At 43.7% G+C, this 22,099-nt stretch overlaps 1 protein-coding gene across 1 annotated transcript in view; it reads right to left on the bottom strand.

Moving 5' to 3' along the window:
- The window catches only part of LOC106092331 (filaggrin), a 199,333-nt gene that overhangs the window by 8,311 nt on the left and 168,923 nt on the right, over positions 1–22,099 (bottom strand). Inside the window, exons 3-4 of the mRNA XM_059368991.1 lie at positions 20,845–21,360; positions 7,468–11,616 (exon numbers count right to left, since the gene is read on the bottom strand). Coding sequence (XP_059224974.1) covers positions 7,468–11,616; positions 20,845–21,099 — 4,404 coding nt within the window. The 5' untranslated portion in view covers positions 21,100–21,360. The remainder of the gene's footprint in view (positions 1–7,467; positions 11,617–20,844; positions 21,361–22,099) is intronic.

The raw sequence follows: 22,099 nt of genomic DNA, 5'->3' as shown, positions 1-22,099 counted from the left end.
TCTTTAGGGAAAATTGCACTGAAAATTTCTTTACGCTCTCAGTTGCTAATATCTCACTGTTAATCTAATTTCACACATGCAATTTGTATCCCTCGGAAATTTTCAAATTTGAATAATATTAATTTTTATGGCATCATCTAACCCCTAGGAAAGCAAAGTGCAATTTTACAAAATAACCATTAATATGTAGCACCCAATTAGCGTTGTTCATATGTAATCACTCTTCATAATCGTCATCGTCATCCTCATCCTCATCATAAGTTAATAATCACTTATATGAAATTTACATTACACAGCGCTTCATTATGGATGCAAAGAATACTTTTGAATTGGAAAATTCCCAAGAAAGTTAATTTCATGTTTATCCATCATAATTTCATAATGCACATCCAATTTCCTGCAATTTCTCTTCTCTTCCATGCTTATCACTCAAAAGCTTTCTTGCATAATTTTTTGCTACTGTGCAGGGTTGTTTATTGTTCTTGTCACCTTGGAATCCTTGCAGAAAGCCGGATGAGGATGATGAGAGCAATTTGAAGAACTATTTAAAAATCCTTGGCTTAGCACATTCCAATCTTTGAGTTCAAGTGTAAAATGTGTGAAATAGCTTCGGAAGATGCTTGCAATATAAAAATTTGCATATTTTGCGCTGTCTAGTTAGAGGGGTGGTGGCAAAAGTTTCAATTAACAATTTAATATACCCTCTGCCATAGATCGCATTTGTCAAGTTCTTTGCCTGGTATATCTGTATAGGCAAACAAAGGATAATGGATAAAAACTGCTATGCTATTGGAGATATATAAGGTATGGCCGATTTGGAGTCAAACTTGATTTGGATGTTGAAGATCATCTTAGAAGTCATAGTGCAAAATTCCAGCCAAATTAGATACGAATTTTGGCATATAGGAGCGCAAACTGTAAAATCGGGAGATCGGTTTATATGGGAGCTGTATCAAGCTATTGATCGATTCAGACCATATTAGACACGTACAAAATTTCTTCCAAATCGGATAAGAATTGCGCACTCTAGAGGCTCAAGAAGTCAAGATCCCAGATAGGTTTATATGGCAGTTATATAAGGTTATGCACCGATTTGCGCAATACTTAGCACAGTTATTGGAAGTGATACCAAAACAATTCGTGCAAAATTTCAGCCAAATCGGACAAGAATTGCGCCTTCTAGAGGCTCAAGAAGTCAAGATCCCAGATCGGTTTATATGATAGCTATATCAAGTTATGGACCGATTTAAAACATACTTAGCATAGTTGTTGGAAGTGAAACCAAAACACAACGTGCAAAATTCCAGCCAAATCGGACAAGAATTGCGCCCTCTAGAGGCTCAAGAAGTCAAGACCCCAGATCGGTTCATATGGCAGCTGTATCAGGTTATGGACCAATTTGAAACATACTTAGCACAGTTGTTGGAAGTGATACCAAAACACAACATGCAAAATTTCAGCCAAATCGGACAAGAATTGTGCCTTCTAGAGGCTCAAGAAGTCAAGACCCCAGATCGGTTTATATGACAGCTATATCAAGTTATGGACCGATTTGAATCGTATCAAACACAGTTGTTGGAAGTGATACCGAAACACCTCATGCAAAATTTCAGCCAAATCGGATAAGAATTGCGCCCTCTAGAGGCTGAAGAAGTCAAGACCCCAGATCGGTGTATCTGACAGCTATATCGAGTTATGGACCGATTTGAACCATACTTAGCACAGTTGTTGGAGGTGATACCAAAACATCACTTGCAAAACTTCACTCAAATCGGACTAAAATTGCGTCCTCTAGAGGCTCAAGAAGTCAAGACCCCCGATCGGTTTATATGACAGCTATATCAGGTTATGGACCGATTCTAACCATACTTGTCACACTTGTTAGAAGTTGTGACGAAACACGTCATGCAAAATTTCATTCCAATCGGATAAGAATTGCGCCCTCTAGAGGCTCAAGAAGTCAAGACCCCAGATCGGTTTATATGACAGCTATATCAGGTTATGGACCGATTTGAACCATACTCAGCGCAGTTGTTGGAAGTGATACCAAAACACCACTTGCAAAATTTCAGTCAAATCGGACTAAAATTGCGCCCTCTAGAGGCTCAAGAAGCCAAGACCCCAGATCGGTTTATATGACAGCTGTATCAAAATATGAACCGATTTGGCCCATTTACAATCCCAACCGACCTACACCTTAAAGAAGTATTTGTGCAAAATTTCAAGCGGCTACCTTTACACCTTCGAAAGTTTGCGTGTTTTCGACAGACAGACGAACGCCTGGCTTCGAATTCTGGCGAGACCATCAGAAAAAAATTTCAGCGGTGGTTTTCCCCTCCTTATGCTGGCGACATTTGTGAGGTACTATGCCATGAAAAAACTTCGCTCCAAAAGAAGTGTCGCACTGCGGCACGCCGTTCGGACTCGGCTACAAAGAGGAGGTCCCTTATCATTAAGCATAAACTTGAATCGCACGGCACTTATTGATATGTGAGAAATTGGCCCTGTTCCTTAGAGGAATGTTCTTGGGAAAAATTTGTAATTTTACACTGCCATTGAGAAACCAGTGCTGACATGAGAGGAACTGGAATGGTGGAAGGCTGTGAAGAATAGAACTTGCAATAGCATGTTCCAAAAGCTGCAAAGACTGGCCTACAACAGAATCATGGAGCAGTAAGGCCCCAACCTATTGAGGTCTATATTCGGAACTGTCCCGCCAAATTAGCTCTTAAGCCAAGCTTTGCCCCTGTTCCTCAATGGATTGTTCATGGGCAAAATTTGCAATTTTATACTGCCATTGAGAAACTAGTGCTGACATGTGAGGAGCTGGAATGGTGGAAGGCTGTGGAGAAGTGGACTCCATACAGGAAGTTCCAAAAGCTGCAAAGACTGGCCTACAACAGAATCATGGAGCAGTAAGGCCCCCACCGCAGGCAGATTTAAGAGGTAATTCTGTATAAACCACCTATTGAGGTCTATATTCGGAACTGTCCCGCTAAATCAGACCTTAAGCCAAGAGAACTTGTCATGGTGAAGGATACGACCTCAATTCGATTCTGGATACCATGGATGCGGTAGGCAGACTGAGAAAGGTCTCAGACTACCGAAACCGATTTAAGAAAGGATCAGCGGGATTCACTTTCCCAGGAAGAAGGAGTGAAAGGCGAATGCTGTGCTTGAGGAAAATGAGGCCTAGGTCTTTACAGAGGGCTCCAAGATGGAGTCAGGCATTGTATAGGGGGATACACTCCAAGAAACTCGACATTAATATGTGGGTGAGACTGAAAGACGGACGAGTGATTTAGGCAGAGGTCTGTGTCATAACGATTGGCGTTGTTTTAAAAAAATGAGTCCTAGGTATTTACAGATGGCTCCAAGATGGAATCAGGCACTGTATAGGGGGATATACTGCGAGAAACTCGACATCAATATGTCGGTGAGACGGCCCTGTATATGAGTGATTTAGGCAGAGGTCTCCGGGCACTATGCGATAGCCCGAAGACCAATATAGCGGTAAGTGTGTCCGACGCTGAAGGCCTAGGGGTTCGAATCCTGAGGAGACCATCAGAAAACATGTAAAAGCGTGCTTAGTCCGGCCGGGCCAAATCTTGGGAAGCAATTTCGGAACGTCTTCGGAACGCAGGCTCTATGTGGACAGTAGGCCTTGAGGACCGAGGCTTAAGGTTAGAAGACAGTGGGGTTGACATTCGCGGCAGAGTATTTGGAATCTCTGAATAGACTCCAGGCTCACGACATAACGCTGGCTTGGGTTCCCGGCCACGATGATATACCGGGAAACGAGAAGGCAGACGAAAATTCCAGGTTTGGCTATATCGCCATATTGACCGATTCGGATAAAACTTGGCAATAAAGTTTTAACTCATTAAATAGGGGTTTTGCGCCAAATTTCAGCCAACTCAGGTGAAAATGTAGGCTTCTAAGGGCTGAAGAATTCAAATACGGGGATCGTTTGTAACACATCGGAATATTAGTCTGAGACCCAACCGAGTATATATTTGTGATCGTATTGACATTCTGAGTCGATTTAGCCATGTCTGTCCGTCTGTCTGTCGAAAGCACACAAACTTTCGAAGGAGTAAAGCTAGGCGCTTGAAATTGAAATTGAAAGCTTTAACTCATTAAATAGGGGTTTTGGGCCAAATTTCAGCCAACTCAGGTGAAAATGTAGGCTTCTAAGGGCTGAAGAAGTCAAATACGGGGATCGTTTGTAACACATCGGAATATTAGTCTGAGACCCAACCGAGTATATATTCGTGATCGTATTGACATTCTGAGTCGATTTAGCCATGTCTGTCCGTCTGTCTGTCGAAAGCACACTAGCTTTCGAAGGAGTAAAGCTAGGCGCTTGAAATTTTGCACGAATACTTCCTTTTAGTGTAAGTCGGTTGGGATTGCAAATGGACTATATCGCTCTATGTTTTAATATAGCTGCCATATATTGAGGTGCCCAAAAAGTAATTGCGGATTTTTCATAAAGTCGGCGTTGACAAATATTTTCAACGGCTTGTGACTCTGTAATTGCATTCTTTCTTCTGTCAGTTATCAGCTGTTACTTTTAGCTTGCTTTAGAAAAAAAATTTAAAAAAAGTATATTTGATTAAAGTTCATTCTAAGTTTTATTAAAAATGCATTTACTTTCTTTTAAAAAATCCGCAATTACTTTTTGGGCAACGCAATATATACCGATCCTGGATCTGAACCTCTTTAGCCTCTAGATGGCGCAATTCTTATCCGATTTGGATGAAATTTTGCAAATGTTTGGATTCATCTTCCAACAACTATGCCAAAAAATGGCACAAATCGGATTATAACCTGATATAGCTCCCATATAAACCGATCTCGGACCTGGACTTCTTGAGCCGGTAGAGGGAGCAGTTATTATTCGATTTGGCTGAAATTTAGCATGGCGAATTTTGGTTTGACCGTCAAAAACTGTGCCAAGTACTGTCCAAATCGGATTACAACCTGATAAAGATCTCTTATAAACCGATCTCGGATCCTGACTTCTTGAGCCGCTAGAGGGCGCAATTCCGATCCGTTTTGGCTAAAATTTCGCATAAAGTGTTCCTCTCTAACTTCGAATAACTGTGCCGAGAATGGTCTAAATCGGTTCATAACCTGATATAGCTCCCATATAAGCCGAATTCTGATCTTAACTTCTTGAACCGCTAGAGGGCGCAAGTATCATCCGATTTGCCTGAAATGAAGTATTTTGTTTTGTTTTCCAACAATTATGCCAAGAATGATCTAAATCGGTTTATAACCTCACATGCCTCCCATACAAACCGATCTCCCGATTTTGCTTCTTGAACCGCTAGAGGCCGCCATTATTATCCGATTTGGATGCAGTGTTGCATGAAGTGTTTTGGTTTGACCATTAAAAATAGCGCCAAGTATAGTCCAAAACGGATTGTAACCTGATTTACCTCCCATATAAACTGATCGCGGATTCTGACTTCTTGAACCGCCAGAGGTCGCAATTATTATCCGATTTGAGTAAAATTTTGCAGGAAGTGTTTTGTTTCAATTCCCAACAACTATGCTAAAAGTGATATAAATCGTTTCATATATTATGGTCCAAATCGGTTCATAACCTGATATAGCTTCGACCTGAACCCATTTCGGATCTTGATTTCATGAACCGCTAGAGGGCGCAAATATTATCCGATTTGGCTGAAATTTTGCACGAAAAGTGTTGATTTGACCACCAATAACTATGACAAGTATGGCTCAAATCGGTTTGTACTCTGATATACCTCCCATATAAAACGGTCTCGGATCTTGACTTATTTAGCCGCTAGAGGGCGCAATTTTTATCCGATTTAGCTGAAATTTTCTATGACGTGTTTTGATTTGACCAACAACAACAGCGCCAAGAATGGTCTAAATCGGATTAATACCTGATATACCTATTATAAAAACCGATCTCGGATCACGACTTCTTGGGCCGCTAGAGGGCGCAAGTATTATCCAATTTTGCTGAAATTTTGTACGAAGTGTTTCGATTTTACCACCAACAACTAAAACAAGAATGGCCCAAATCGGTTTATAACCTGATATACCTTCCATATAAACCTGTCTCGGATCTTGACTTATTTAGCCGCTAGAGGGCGCAATTTTTATCCGATTTAGCTGAAATTTTCTATGACGTGTTTTGATTTGACCATCACCAACAGCGCCAAGAATGGTCTAAATTGGATTATTACCTGATATATATCAATTATAAAAACCGATCTCGGATCTTGACTTCATGAGCCGCTAGAGGGCGCAAGTATTATCCGATTTACCTGAAATTTTGCGCGAAATGTGTTGATTTGACCACCAACAACTATAACAAGAATGGCCCAAATCGGTTTATAACCTGATATACCTCCCATATAAACCGGTCTCGGATCTTGACTTATTTAGCCGCTAGAGGGCGTAATTATTATCTGATATAGCTGAAATTTTGCATGAAGTGTTTTGGTTTGAAGATCAAACCCTGCCCCAAGTATTATCCAAATTGGATTAATACCTGATATACCTATTATAAAAACCGATTTCGGATCTTGACTTCATGAGCCGCTAGAGGGCGCAAGCATTATCCGATTTGGCTGAAATTTTGCACGAAAAGTTTTGATTTGACCACCAATAACTATGACAAGTATGGCTCAAATCGGTTTATACTTTGATATACCTCCCATATAAACCGGTCTCGGATCTTGACTTATTTAGCCGCTAGAGGGCGTAATTATTATCTGATGTAGCTGAAATTTTGCATGAAGTGTTTTGGTTTGAAAATCAAACCCTGCCCCAAGTATGATCCAAATTGGGTTATTACCTGATATACCTATTATAAAAACCGATTTCGGATCTCGACTTCTTGGGACGCTAGAGGGCGCAATTATTATCCGATTTGGCTGAAATTTTGCACGAAAAGTTTTGATTTGACCACCAACAACTATAACAAGAATGACTCAAATCGGTTTACAACCTGATATACCTCCCATATAAACCGGTCTCGGATCTTGGCTTATTTAGCCGCTAGAGGGTTAATGAAGACTGCGAAAACTGCCTTGTTAAGGATGAGTGGGAGGCAATCGAGCATTTACTCTGCTCATGTGCGGGTCTACAGGGGCACAGGGGAGGCAGTAGTTTTCCAATTTCGGCGATTTTGCAGATGAGTCTCTGGAAAGTCTGCCCAGGTACGTGGATTGGGGAAGCAATGAAAAATTCGTGAAACTTTGGTCCCATCCCCTCGCATCCTTCCTCTAGTTTTGCCTCTCCTCTAATTGGATTTTCCTCAAGTGATGTCAACACATCTTCTTAGGAGTAAACACCATGTTGCAGACACAGGAAAAATTTAATTTGTGCCCTCCTCCCTCCCACCCCCCGCAAAGTCAATGCAACGCTCCTAAACTATGGGTGGCGAGAAGAAAAACCGAAATGAAAAATACAAAGACTTACCTGTTGCTGGGCGAAAAGTTTCCTTGCATATTTTTCATTTTCCTCCAGCTTATGAGTTGGAGTTTGACGTTTAGTTTCCGTTGCAGACATGTCAGCAGATGGTTCCGCCACATTCTCCTCTTTGTTATCAAAGCCCATGGCGGGAGGTCGTTGCACATTTGAAGCCATTGAGGCAGCACTACAACTTGCCGCCGTGCATGCCGAATCTTCGCTACGTGCATCATAGAAGACATCTTCATCCTCGGTTTGGTCACGTTGTTGAGAATCTGAGCTTGTCATTGCCATGGTGGCCAGAGATGACATGGATGTTACGGAAACAAATGGTGTATTGGAAGCAGTGCCTTGCGATGGGAGAGGCAACGGGGAACGGGAACGTTTTGAAAGCGAGACAGCTTCGCCTGACTCTGCGGTCATAAGGGCTGTGGATTGAGATTCCTCGGTTTCGTGCTCTGTTGCTGCAGCTGTTGGGGCCTTGGCATTTGCCTCGACACCGCCACTGGCAGTGGCCAGGGACAGAGTGCTATCCTCATGTATGGCATTGATTGTGGTTTCATTTGAGTTTGGACTTTTGTTTGCCGCCCTGTTGCCATCTATTGTTTTGGAGCAGCTCATCAGCATTGTTTTGCCACCTTCCGGTGATTGCGGTTGTTGCTCGTCTCTCTTGTCACTGTGGTGTTGGTTCAGTTCAGTCGGAGTTGTTGCCGGCAATTCCGCTTGATTATCAGTTGTCTCTGACACATTTTGCTGCTTCTTATGTTTCCGTTTCCTTTCAATTTTGGTATCGTCGCGCATTGTATCGGCCATATTCTGTTGCAGCTCTTGCAGGTCCGCATAGGTGGCTGGCGAGGGAGGAGGTGGAGCGGGCATTTCCTTGCGCCTGTGGGCCGATGTTAACGAAGATGTTTTCATATCCTTGGAATACTTTTTGCCATGACGCTTCTCCTCAGGTGGCTCGAGACTGAGATATTGTGCGGTACTGCCCAGATGCTTGGACGATTTGGGACTGTGATGGGGGCTGGAGGAAGATCTTTGGATTGTTGTGGGTGCTGCGGAGAGGTTACTTTTTGGTATGGCTCCCGTATTGGAGGCCACCAAACGTTCCAGCGAGGCATAATCACTTTTTTCGACTGCGGCTATTGGCGTAGATGTTTTGCCGGGGGGATGCTGCTTCCTTTGCAAGGGTTGAGGTGTGGTGGAGGCCTGTATGACATTTTGCTGCTGCTGCAGACTGGTTCTAGGTGCTGGTGTGGGCTTGGGACTACGCTCCTTGGTCATTGGCAATGTTTGCGAACCACTTATTTCCCTTTCTTTCTCCGCCTTTTCCTTTGGCTCCTTCTTTGCACTCTTTTTGGGACTCATGGACTCCATGTTGCCATTGCGTTGCATTTCTGCTTGGTAAATGCTGCGCTTCACATCATTGACATGTTTGAAGAAATCCTGGGCATATTTATTCTGCTTGAGGGCCTGCTGACGTTCGGCATTTGTGGCCATATCATAGTCCTCCAAGGCTGGAGGCGGTGGCTGGCCTCCCGTGGAGGGCAAAGTGCCCTTGGCCGTTTTCCTGGGTATGCCACCGCCACTGTAAATATCATCAAAGTCTGAGGAGAAATAATTCGAAGAGCAATCACAATTGCGGCAATCGTAACGGCATTGATCGGAGTAGGTGCACTTTTCGTTTGCGGTGTTGGTGCCGGGAGGTGGGTTGCCACTTTGTTGGGCCGTCCCACCACCATTGGCATGAGCTGTGCTAGCCATGCGAGAGTTGTTGAGGAAATTTGCTCCCGGTCCACTATCCAAACTGCAGCGTCTGCAATCATAGCCAAAGCGGCAACTTTCGGCGCTACCAAAATAGCGCCTCTGACCAGCGGTGGCATAGGAGGACAGCAGTGAGTTCTCAAATTGCTGCTCATGCATATGAGTGCCCGGATAATGACGTCCACTGCCGTAGCGTGGTCCCCCATAATAGGTATCGCTGCTTCTCGACAGCGAATACTCACTAAGTATGGAAGCTCTGGAATCGGTTTTATACATCTGAGGCGGAGCCTCATACATGCCAGCACTGGAGTTGTCCACCAAAATCTGGGATCCACCCAAGCGGCGGCTGGCAGCATACATCAGAGGCTGCATCGGCTGTGAGGGAAAGTAGCCTCCGGCATGGTTACCTCCTCCTCCCCCTCCAGCCACACCTCCAGTCAGGGGGCCCATATTCGAGCCATTGTTATAGAAACTGGCATCCATATGGGTAAAGGTATTGAATTTCTGAGGATGCTGCAGAGAATCACTGGAGGAACTGGATTTGGTATTCATGCGCTGCATGGAGTTTACACCTCCCGGGAAATGTCCTATCATGTAGGTGCGTGGTCGGGCATTGGGACCTGCTGTCTGGGTCCAGAATGTGGGCTGAGTCCCCATGGCCGCATTATAGAAATTCCCCGCCTGCTTATAGGCATAAAATTGTGCCTGCTGCTGTTGTTGTTGTTGTTGCTGCTGTTGTTGAAGGCCATGATGCCCCTGCTGATGGCCATGCTGATGCTGATGTTCACTGGGTGTGGTGGTGGCCGTACTGGTGTTGGAAGTTGACTGTTGAGGCGGCATTTGTTGATGGCCACTGGGCTGTTGGAATTGCAAAATGGGATTGAAATCTCCCGTTATGGCCACCGGAGTGGTTTCGATCTTATAGACCCCTGGATTATTGGGATTATATGATTGGAACTCCAGTATGGGGGCAGCACTGACCTGGGATTCCAAAGAGGCTGGGGTATGGCGCAAGGAGCTGTTGTTGTTCAAACCGCCGGTATTGGCGAGGGCACGATTGCCTCCCGCATTGCCCAGCAATTTCGTATTGCCCGCTGTCTGAGCATGCTGGCTTTGGGACTTTTGACGATTACTAGAGGCCGACTCACCTTGCATGCAATAATCACAGTCCGGCTTGTCGCACTGCTGCATGCAAAGCTCACAGTCGGCATACATCATGTTGGGATCATGGCACGACGGCGTTCCCGAATTGGCATTCGAAGCCGCCACTGCTGTTGCTGCTGCCGAAGCGGCATGGGTGGCCGCATTTACATTTGAGGGATTCTGATTTTCATCCTCCTCATCGCTGGGAGGAGCATCCTTGAAAAATATCTCCTCGTAAATGTTCTCCTCTCCTCCCTTGTCGGGCTGTTTATTCTTGGCTGGCAAATTGGCTGACTGATTCAGCACTGCTGTGGCCACCTGCTGGGCAGCCAAGGCCACCGATTGTTGGCTGGTGTGTTGAGTTGCCGACGCCGCCGCCGCCGAGGACGAAGACTGAAAGCTATTCTTTTGTTTCTCCACAAACTTCTTGGAAGACTTCAGACCCTCCTTCAGCAGATAATAATTGAAGCTCTTAATGCCTATCTCTCCCTTGAGGAAACGGCGGCCCATATGCATCTTCGAAGTGCTGGCATTGCTGGCCGAGGCCGCTGTGGAGGCGGCCACACTCATATTCTCCTTGGCCGAGCTATGCATGGAGTAGACATCCTCGTTGTCCAATTGATAATCCTGTTGTTGGCGTTGCCAGGCTGCCTCATCGCTGCGCTGCTTTCCCAAATTATAGCGTGTTAAGGCCAGGCGTTGTGGCAACTCAGGCGGTTTGTCCATATCTCTGTCATCATCCGCTCTTGAAGTTTCAGCCGCCGCCGCTGCTTCCATCGCTTGCTGCTGCTGCTGCATTTGATGGGTCTTATTGTCCAAACTCAGATTGCGCTTTTGTTTGGAAGATTTCTTTTCTGGCCTTCTTTTGCCCTCCGATTTGTCACTTTTATCCATAGCCATACCCTCTAGGCGTTCCACATTTTTGGATCTCTCCAAAGATCTGCCACGTCCCATCGCCTCTGATCTTGATGAAGAGGGACGTGTGTAGCGCAAATCCTCCTCCGAACTACTGTAGGCTATGTGGCCAATATCTTCTTGGGCTAATTTTTGAAATTCTTTGGTTAGTTTACTGCGTTTACCCAGCGAACTGCTACCACTACCCATGGCCAGCCCCTTGGCGGCCATTGATGTTAGAGTTTCAGTGGTACAGCTGCTTCGTCGCAGAGGGTTGGCCAAATGGCTGATGTCCTCGGTATAGGCGGGATCGTCATAGATGCGATCACGCACCGAGGATACTGAACGTTCTTTGGACTGCAATGAAACAGAAGGAGGAAAACGAGTTAGTGGACATTTTAGTCTAAAGACTTGTGTTATGACTTTCAACATCTATGCCAAGTATGATCCGAATCGATCTATAAACAGATATAGCCCCCATATAAACCGATCGCCGGATTTGACGTCTTGAGCCCTTAGAAGCCTCAATTATCATCCGATTTGACTGAAATTTGGAACAAAGACTTGAGTTATGACTTTAAACATCCATGCCAAGTATGATCCGAATCGGTCTATAAAGAGATATAGCCCCCATATAAACCGATCCCCGGATTAGACTTCTTGAGCCCTTAGAAGCCTCAATTTCTACTCGATTTGGCCCAAATTTGGAACAAAGTCTTGTGTTATGACTTTCAACATCCATGACAAGTGTGATCCGAATCGGTCTATAACCTGATATAGCTCCCATATAAACCGATCTCCCGATTTGACTTCTTGAGCCCCTGGAAGCCGCCATTTTTGTCCGATTTGGCTGAAATTTTGAATACGCTATTCTGTTATGACGTCCAAAAACTGTGGCAAGTACGGTCCAAGTCGGACTATAACCTGATATAGCTCCCATTTAAACCGATCTCCCGATTTGACTTCTTGAGCCCCTGGAAGCGGCCATTTTTGTCCGATTTGGATGAAATTTTGCATGAAGTGATACACCATTCCGTGCAGCACCGCTTGGTGGATGTGTCCCAATTATTGGCCTAGCTTACAACCCCCACAAAAGTGGGTTACTATCTGGCCATAATCGTTTGGTTCTAGGGGACCTTAATGCGCATCGCATTCCAAGGCATTCTCCCCTAGGAAACGACCAGCGGAGCATAGCTTTGGTAGAACAGATTGAAGGCTCCACGTTTGGCACGGTGAATGAGGATGTTTCCACTAGGATTACGAGGAGGTGCAGCAGCTCACCAGACATCTCCATTGCATCCCCTGATCTTCTGAGTGACGTATCCTGGCAAGCCGTCATCTTTTTGGGGTCAGAGCACCTCCTAATAATTCTCACCATCGACCGACCACCCGACTTCATAACCTCTGAACGCCGGACGCTTATCAATCAGAAGAAGGCCGATTGGACGGGCTTCAGGGAGTACACCAATCGCCGCTTCAGTGAACTGAAACTCCCCTCGGAGGTGCCAAGAGGAAATTCCGAGACATCATTAACGCAGCAGCCGTTCGAATACCCCAAGTGCAGCCCAATTTCACGGCACAGGCAGTGGTACTCGCAGACGAGCGTGATGGGATTCGTGCTATGGACCCCACTAATCCCAGAATCAGAGAACTGAGTCTGGGGTAGTCAACGAACATAGGCGGAATTTGGGGCTGTGACACTTGGAGTTACATTGCTTAGGCACCGGTTTAGGCAAGCTGTGGTCTACTGTTACTCTCGAACCCCGGAACAGGGGATGACACGACCTCAGTCACTTTTGACGAAATAAGCGTGACTGATCCGAAGAGATGCGCCAAGTTGTTCAACTGTCAATTTATTGTGCATCTCGAGAGTGACAGGACAAGAAGAAGAGCCATTCGTCGTATCCGTGGTCTCCGAGCCAAGTTATGAATGTCATCCATGGCGCAAAATCGTCTAAGGCGGAATGACAGGACCTCAGTCACTTTTGGCGAAATAACGGTGACTGATGCGAAGAGATGCGCCAGGTTGTTCAACCTTCAATTTATAGTGCATCTCGAGAGTTACAGGGCTAGGAGGAGAGCCATTTGCCGTATTCGTGGTCTCCGAGCCAATGGACAGCCATCACAATTTACCGTGGGCGAAGTTACGAATGTCATCCATGGCGCCAAATAATCCAAGGCGTTGGGTCTCGATGGAATCCCTACACTGATGCTGAAGAATCTGGATTTACCTGGAGTTGAGTACCTGACTGACTCCTCAACCTGTCTTTGAACACTCCTATAGTCCCCGATGTCTGGGTAAATGGGCAGAGTTATCCCGCTACTGAAGCCTGGAAAGGACCCGAGTTTAGGGGAGTCGTACAGACCGATCTCCCTTCTCTTACCCGTAGCAAAGACGCTTGAGGCATTACTCCTCCCAAGCCTCGTAGGAGAATTTCCATTCGCCGGGCATCAACATGGACTTCGAAGACAGCACAACAACAGCTTTGCATGCCATCACCGCACACATTTGCCGTGGCTTCAATCCGCCTAGGCCATATGATAGGATGGTCCTCGTGGCACTGAACCTATCGAAGGCATTCGACACGGTCAGCCATGCCAAATTATTTGAGGACATTGCCAACACGTTCCTCCAGCCAGGCCGGAAACGCTGGGTCGCGAATTATCTGTGTGGTCGCCAGTCATTTGTGGAGTGTTAGGGCTAAGGAGTCGAAGCACCATAGAGTGAAACAGGGAGTTCCCCAAGATGGGGTGATATCTCCGGCACTATCTACGTATCCTCCATTTAACCCCCCTCCCAGACGGCATAGAGATCGTATCATATGCAGACGATTGTACGATCATGGCATCAGGCCCCCCAACCATTGTTGACATCTGCGATAGGTTGAACGTCTACCTCAACGAACTTGCCTCATATTTCGCTGCAAAAAAATCTGAAGATATCTGCCACCAAATCTTCAGTCACATTGTTCACTACAAATACGCGTGAGACGAATACCCAGCTGATACGGTAAATGGCTATTGGGTGACTTTAGTCCTTGGAGAACGACCGCCTCCCATTGCACCTGAGGAAATTGACCTCCCCGGCTAATCAGAGTAATTCTGGCTAAATTACGTTCCGGCAAATGCAGCCGCCTCTCGGAGGCCACCGTAGCGCAGAGGTTAGCTTGTCCACCTATGACGCTGAACGTCTCTGTTCCGTATTTCATTTCTAGAGGATATGGCTTACGTTCCTTAAGTTCTAAGTTCTACCTTTGCTTTAACTTAACTCTAAACACCTTAAATCTGCTTTAATTAAAAACTACAGCACAAACTCAATTTTCAAGACTTCCTCTTCTGGACATGGCTGCTGCTGCTGCTACTGCTGTACTACTCCCACAAAATCTTCTGCAAAACACCCATCCGACATTGTAATTCCTTGGCTAAGACCTTGACAAAATGGCTATGAATTAGAGCTTAAAGTAAACAAACATGAGGCTTAAAGTATTCTAACACCACTGCTCTTAACAAGTTTAACTATGGCGACATTGTGAAATCGGTAGACGGAGGAGAAAAGCAAAAGAAAAAAAAAAAAACAACCGACGACAACGCCGACATTAATTAAAAGCAAGAATTCAATTGAAGCGTTGTGTTGGCGCTAACATTGAAATTAGCTTTACAACCATACTGACTGGATTTACATGAACTCCCACATACCCGGCAGCCAGGCTCATAGACGGACAGAAAAACTAACCAAAGAAGGAATACCATGAATTTCGACATACACATACACTCGCACACACACACACACACACACACACATTCAGACACACACTCTGACCAACATCTAACCAACTTAAAATCCTTATTCCATGCTCTAAATCCTTTGGCTTCAACGAGCCAGACAACTAACCAAGCCAACAGCAGCTAGCATACCTAATCGTCGGGCGGGCCATGTTAACAGGTATGTCTGTGTGAGACGGATGCCATAAACTTTTATGGCAGTATATTCATGCAACAAATTTATGTATATGTGTCTGTAGGTATGTCTTTGAAGACTTATGCAGGGATGTGAAACTTTCGATGAAGGCCGGGGCCAACTTTGAATATCCACTATCACGTATGCATGTCTTAACTAGACCTTATAACGAGAGATGGGTCTATATGCCAGCTATATGCAAATCTTGACCGATTTGGGCTAAGTTGCAGAAGTACGTCGAGGGGCTTAACCTAACTCACTGTCCCAAATTTCGGGGACATCGGAGAATAAATGCGACTTTTATGGGCCCAAAACCTTAAATCGAGAGATCTGTCTATATGGCAGCTATATCCAAATCTGAACCGATCTGGGCCATAGTGCAGAAGTATGTCGAGGGGCTTAACTTAACTCACTGTCCCAAATTTCGGCGACATCGGACAATAAATGCGACTTTAATGGGCCCAAAACCTTAAATCGATAGATTGGTCTATATGACAGATATATCCAAATCTGGACCGATATGGGCCATATTACAGAAGTATGACGAGGGGCTTAACTTAACTTACTTTCCCAAATTTTGGCGAAATCGGACAATAAATACGCTTTTATGGCCCAAAACCTTAAATCGAGAGATCGGTCTATATGGCAGCTATATCCAAATCTGGACCGATCTATGCCAAATTGAAGAAGGATGTCGGAGGGCCCAACACAACTCGCTGTACCAAATTTCGACGACATCGGACAATAAATGCGCCTTTAATGGGCCTAAGACCCTAAATCGGCGGATCAGTCTATATGGCAGCTATATCCAAATCTGGACCGATCTGAGCTAAATACAAGATGGATGTCGAGTGGCCTAACGCAACTCACTGTCTTAAATTTCAGCAAAATCGGATAATAAATGTGGCTTTTATGGGCCTAAGACTCTAAATCGAGAGATCGGTCTATATGGCAGCTATATCCAAATCTGGACCGATCTATGCCAAATTGAAGAAGGATGTCGGAGGGCCCAACACAACTCACTGTGCCGAATTTCAGCAAAATCGGACAATTAATGGGCCTTTTATGGGCCTAAGACCCTAAATGGGCGGATCGGTCTATATCCAAATCTGGAACGATCTGGGCCAAATTCAAGATGGATGCCGAGTGGCCTAACGCAACTCGCTGTCTTAAATTTCAGCAAAATCGGATAATAAATGTGGCTTTTATGGGCCAAAGACCCTTAATCGGCGGATCGGTCTATATGGGGGCTATATCAAGATATAGTCCGATATAGCCCATTTTCGAACTTTACCTGCTTGTGGACAAAAAAAAGTATCTGAGCAAAATTTCAGCTCAATATCACTATCTTTAAAGACTGTAGCGTAATTTCAACAGACAGACGGACTAGATCGTCTTAGGTTTTTACGGTGATCAAGAATATATATACTTTATAGGATCGGAAATGAATATTTCGATGTGTTGCAAACGGAATGACAAAATGAAATATACCCCCATGGTCTCGGTGGGGGTATAAAAATGCATGAAATCATTATGTGAATCGATAGTACGGCCCATATAATTTAATGTTTGAAGATTTTTTCATGCAAATGTTCACCTGACTGCGCCTCAAATGTTCCATCCGCTTAGTCCAAATTTGGCATACTATTTCCAGCATTTCGGCCGGTATCTCACGAATAAATGCTTCAATGAGACATGAGCTTTAACATAGCCCCACAAAAATAGTCTAAAGGCGTTAAACCGCACGATTCAGGCGGCCAATTGACTGGTATCGAAAGTGAAATCAAATGTTCACCGAACTCGCCTCTCCATTGTCCATTGTTCCATTGTTGCGCTTGCTTTGTGGCATGTGGCACCGTCTTGTGCCAAAAAACTTGGATATCATATCACAGTTACGTTACGATTCGCAAAAACTTTAAAGAAGTACGTTCCAATGATGCCACCAGCCCATAAACCGCACCAAACTGTGACTTTTTCTGCATGCATTGATATCTTTTGCAATGCTTCTGGCTGATCTTCACTCCAAAATCGACAACTCTGCTTATTTACGTACCCATTGAGCCAAAAATGAGCTTCGTCGTTAAATGGAAGAAGCGCGCAATGAACTTTCATAACAGAGCATGGGCCTTCTTTGGTCCCAAGACACTTAATTGGGAGATCGGTCTATATGGCAGCTGAATCGAAATATAGTCCGATCTGGACTATACTCGGAAAGACTGTCGGGGAAACCAGCTGAACTACGTTCGTGTTATCGAGCCAAGACCTTAAATCAAGTGATCGGTCAATGTAGCAACTATATAGGAATATCGTAAGATTTTAACCATATTTGAAAAGGATGTTGAGGGGTCCAACAAAACTCACTGTGCCAAATTTCTGGGATATGGAGTAGTAAATTCACCTTCTATGGGGCCAAGACCCTATATTGGCAGATCGGTCAATAAGGCAGCTACATCCAAATATGGTTCCATCAGGACTATGCTTTGTAAGGATGTTGAAGGGCACAACAGAACTCACTATGCGAAAAGCAAAATCGGCACTAACAATCACCACTGTGCCCAATTTCAGCAAAATCGGGTAGAAAATGGGACTTTCATGGACCCAAGACCTTAAATCGGGAGATCCGCCTATAATTTACAATCCAACATCACTAATTATAGATAGGTGATTACGTAGCAGGCCACCGTAGAGCAGATGGTAGCATGTCCGCCTATGACTCTGAACGCCTGGGTTCGAATCCTGGCGAGAAAATAGGAAAAACAAGTAAGAGCGTGCTAAGTTCGCCCGGGCCGAATCTTATATACCCTCCCCCATGGATCGCATATGTCGAGTTCTATGCGCAGTATCTCCTTTTAGGCAAACAAAGAATATTGAATAAGACTATGCTATAGTGTAATATTTCAGTTCATTCGGATAAGAATCGCGCCTTGTAGGGGCTCAAGAAGCAAAATCGGGAGTTGGGTTTATGTGGGAGCTGTATCAAGCTATTGATCGATTCAGACCATATTAGGCACGTATGTTGAAGGTCATGAGAGAAGCCGTTGTACAAAATTTCTTCCAAATCGGATGAGAATTGCGCCCTCTAGAGGCTCAGGAAGTCAAGATCCCAGATCGGTTTATATGACAGCTATATCAGGTTAAGTGTCGATTTGCGCCATACTAAGCACAGTTATTGGAAGTCATAACAAAACACTTCATGCAAAAATCAGCCAAATCGGATGAGAATTGCGCCCTCTAGAGGCTCAAGAAGTCAAGATCCCAGATCGGTTTATATTACAGCTATATCAGGTTATAGACCGATTTGAATTATTCTTAACACAGTTGTTGGAAGTGATACCAAAACACCACGTACAAAATTTCAGTCAAATCGGGAGAGAATTGCGCCCTCTAGTGGCTCAAGAAGTCAAGACCCCAGATCGGTTTATATGGCAGCTATATCAGGTTATGAACCGATTTGAACCATCCTAAGCACAGTTGTTGGAAGTCATAATAAAACACCGCGGGCAAAATTTCAGCCAAATCGGATAATAATTGCGTTCTCTATTGGCTCAAGAAGTCAAGATCCCAGATCGGTTTATATGGCAGCTATATCAGGCTATGAACCGATTTGAACCATCCTCAGCACAGTTGTTGGAAGTCATAATAAAACACCGCGGGCAAAATTTCAGCCAAATCGGATAATAATTGCGCCCTCTAGTGGCTCAAGAAGTCAAGATCCCAGATCGGTTTATATGACAGCTATATCAGGTTCAGGACTGATTTGAATTATTCTTAACACAGTTATTGGAAGTCATAACAAAACACGTCGTGCAAAATTTCAGCCAAATCGAAGAGGCATTGCGCACTCTAGACGCTCAAGAAATTTTCAGCCCAATCGGATAATAATTGCGCCCTCTAGTGGCTCAAGAAGTCAAGACCCCAGATCGGTTTATATGGCAGCTATATCAGGTTATGGACCGATTTGAACTATTCTTAACAAAGTTGTTGGAAGTCATAACAAAACACCACGTGCAAAATTTCAGTCAAATCGGACGAGAAGTGCGCCCTCTAGAGGCTCAAGAAGTCAAGACCCCAGATCGGTTTATATGGCAGCTATATCAGGTTGTGGACCGATTTCAACTATTCTTAACACAGTCGTTGGAAGTCATAACAAAACACCACGTGCAAAATTTCAGTCAAATCGGACGAGAAGTGCACCCTCTAGAGGCTCAAGAAGTCAAGACCCAAGATCGGTTTATATGGCAGCTATATCAAAACATGGACCGATTTGAATTATTCTTAGCACAGTTATTGAAAGTTATAATAAAACACCGCGGGCAAAATTTCAGTACGATGTATGGTAGCACCTTGTCCTCCAGGAGCATTGGCCATAATCCTGTCCGAATTTTTTTTCGAGAATTTTTTTAAAAAAGACAGGAATTTGAAAAAACCAACTGCTCGATTTTCGAATAAGGACATATTTTGGAAAGCACACATTGTCACCTTTCCAACGATGTATGGTAGTACCTTGTAGAGTTCTTAGATGTCCTCCAGGAGCGTTGGCCATAATCCTGTCCAGATTTTTTTCAAGAAATTCTTTAAAAAAGACAGGAATTTGAAAAAACCAACTGCTCGATTTTCGAATAAGGCCATGTTTTGGAAAGCACACATCGTGACCTTTCCAATGATGTATGGTAGTACCTTGTAGAGATCTTAGATGTCCTCCATTGGTCATAATCCTGCCCAGAATATTTTTTTTTTATAAATTTTTCATTTTTTCTCAGTACTACGGTAATAGATATTTCATTTGGCGTTTTTGATTCAAAGCATTGATATTTTACTCCAAATTTTGTTATGGTTTTATTTTTCTTTTTACAAATATTTGCAAAAATTGATAAAAAGTAAGAAATTTAATTAATTTCTCTTGTTTTTTGGTTCTGTTAAGTATTTACAGAGCTCTGCTAAATTCTCAGTGGATCTCTGTTAATACTTCTGTTACTCTCTCTCGCAATCTGTTAACAAAGCGGTTTGTGTCTCTGCTAGTTAAATTCGGAATTTATCTTCACGCACATTTCATTGATGTGTGAGAAGTTTGTTCCTGTTTATGGGCAATTTCCATTTACAGAAGATTTCAACAAACAGACGGACGGACATTTATGTCTACTTTGTCTTAGAATAGCTTTACGGAGGTGTTACAAACATAATGACATCCTTTAGAGTTGGTTAAGAAAGTTAATTTTCTGGCTTGACATTTAATGAAGGCCCCCAATGTAGCACAACCCCGAATAAGCACAGCCTCTGATTTAGATTATGGCTTCATTTTTGGGTTGCGCTAACTTCAACGGCAGAGATGCTAACAAACCGTCAATTGTTTACCAACTCAAAGTTAATTCAATGAAAACTAACGAGGCTCATTCAGCATTTGTGAGACGGCGACGACAAATGGTCATGCAGCCAACCAGCAGTGAACGACCGCAAGTAAGAAAATTGAAGTAAAATTAATTACATCGAAGCAGAAGGTTTTGCCCCTAAAAAGTGCAGGACTAAATATCAAATCAAATCTTTTTTATGCTACATTTTGTGTGTTTCTCTCTCTCTCTCTTTCTATCCCCCTCTCTCTCTCTATTTCGGTTTCGTTCTAAATAACTCACCTTAGTTTTGGTTTTCTTCCGATTACGATGTGGTATCGTAACATCGCTTAATTTTAATAATTTTGGTCTAATTGGACGTTTGCCACCGCTGCCACCACCACCACCACCACCACCACCACCTCCACTGTTTGTGGTGTTTGTTGTGTCAATGATACCGGCTCTGCCTGCTGCTGGACCCCCAGCAGAAGATGAGATGGTGCCACCACTTTTGGTGGCTCTTTCAAAAGTTAAATCCAAATATGTTTCGGATGTCATAATGATGCCAATGCTGGGCTTATGATTCCTTCTCCTTTTTTTTTGTTTTGTTTAATGACTATCGTCCTGGGAGGGGACGTAGTATGATTATATCAACTGCTACAAATGGCACATGTACACAAATTGTTTTCTCTTCAGCTCACTGCGTTGCCGTTTCCGTTTCCTTTGCACACCTTCTCGTTCGTTTCCTTCAGTTGTAGCACTTCGGCTCACTCAATTGGTCAATAAGGACGTATTCATTTGCATTTAAATTCAATTAGGCTGAAATGGAATATGAGAGAAAAGAAAAAAAAAACAACAACATGAACTTCGATATCCAAATATTAACGAACGAATTGATGGTATTTCAATAAAGTTTTGAGTAGCTGCATAATTTTTGGGGCTTGTTGTAATTAACAAAAATAAAGAAGAATTGCGTCCCATAGTGGCTCAAGTAATAAAATTGGGAGATCTGTTTATATAGAAGCTATAATAGATTATGGACCGGTTCGGATTATATTTAACACGTGAATTAAAGGTCATCGAAGAAGTCGTTGTACAAAATTTCAGCCAAATCGCAAAAGAATTGAATCGAGAGATCGGTTTAGATGGGAGGTATATAAGAACCGTTGTGGACCATACTACAGCACAGTTATTGGAAGTCAAAACAAATCAGTTCGAGCAAAACTTCAGCCAAATCGGATAACAAATGCGCCCTCTTGCGGCTTAAGATGTCAAGATCCGATATCGGTTAATGTGGGAGCTATGTCAGGTTATGAACCGGTTTGAGCCATACATGGAACAGTTATTAGAAGTTAACATAAAATACCTCATACAAAATTTTAGCCAAATTGGATAATAATTGCGCCCTCTAGCGGCTCAAAAAGTAAAAGTCCGAGATCAGTTTATATGAGAGCTATATCAGATAATAAACCGATTTTGACCACACTTGGCACAGTTATTAGAAGTAGAAATAAAAGATATCATGCAAAATATTAGCCAAATTGGATAATAATTGCGC

The sequence above is a fragment of the Stomoxys calcitrans genome, chromosome 1 (genome assembly GCF_963082655.1).
Source record: "Stomoxys calcitrans chromosome 1, idStoCalc2.1, whole genome shotgun sequence".
NCBI lineage: Eukaryota > Metazoa > Arthropoda > Insecta > Diptera > Muscidae > Stomoxys > Stomoxys calcitrans.
Note: the sequence above shows the minus strand (reverse complement) of the source record. Positions and strands in the feature narration are given on the sequence as shown.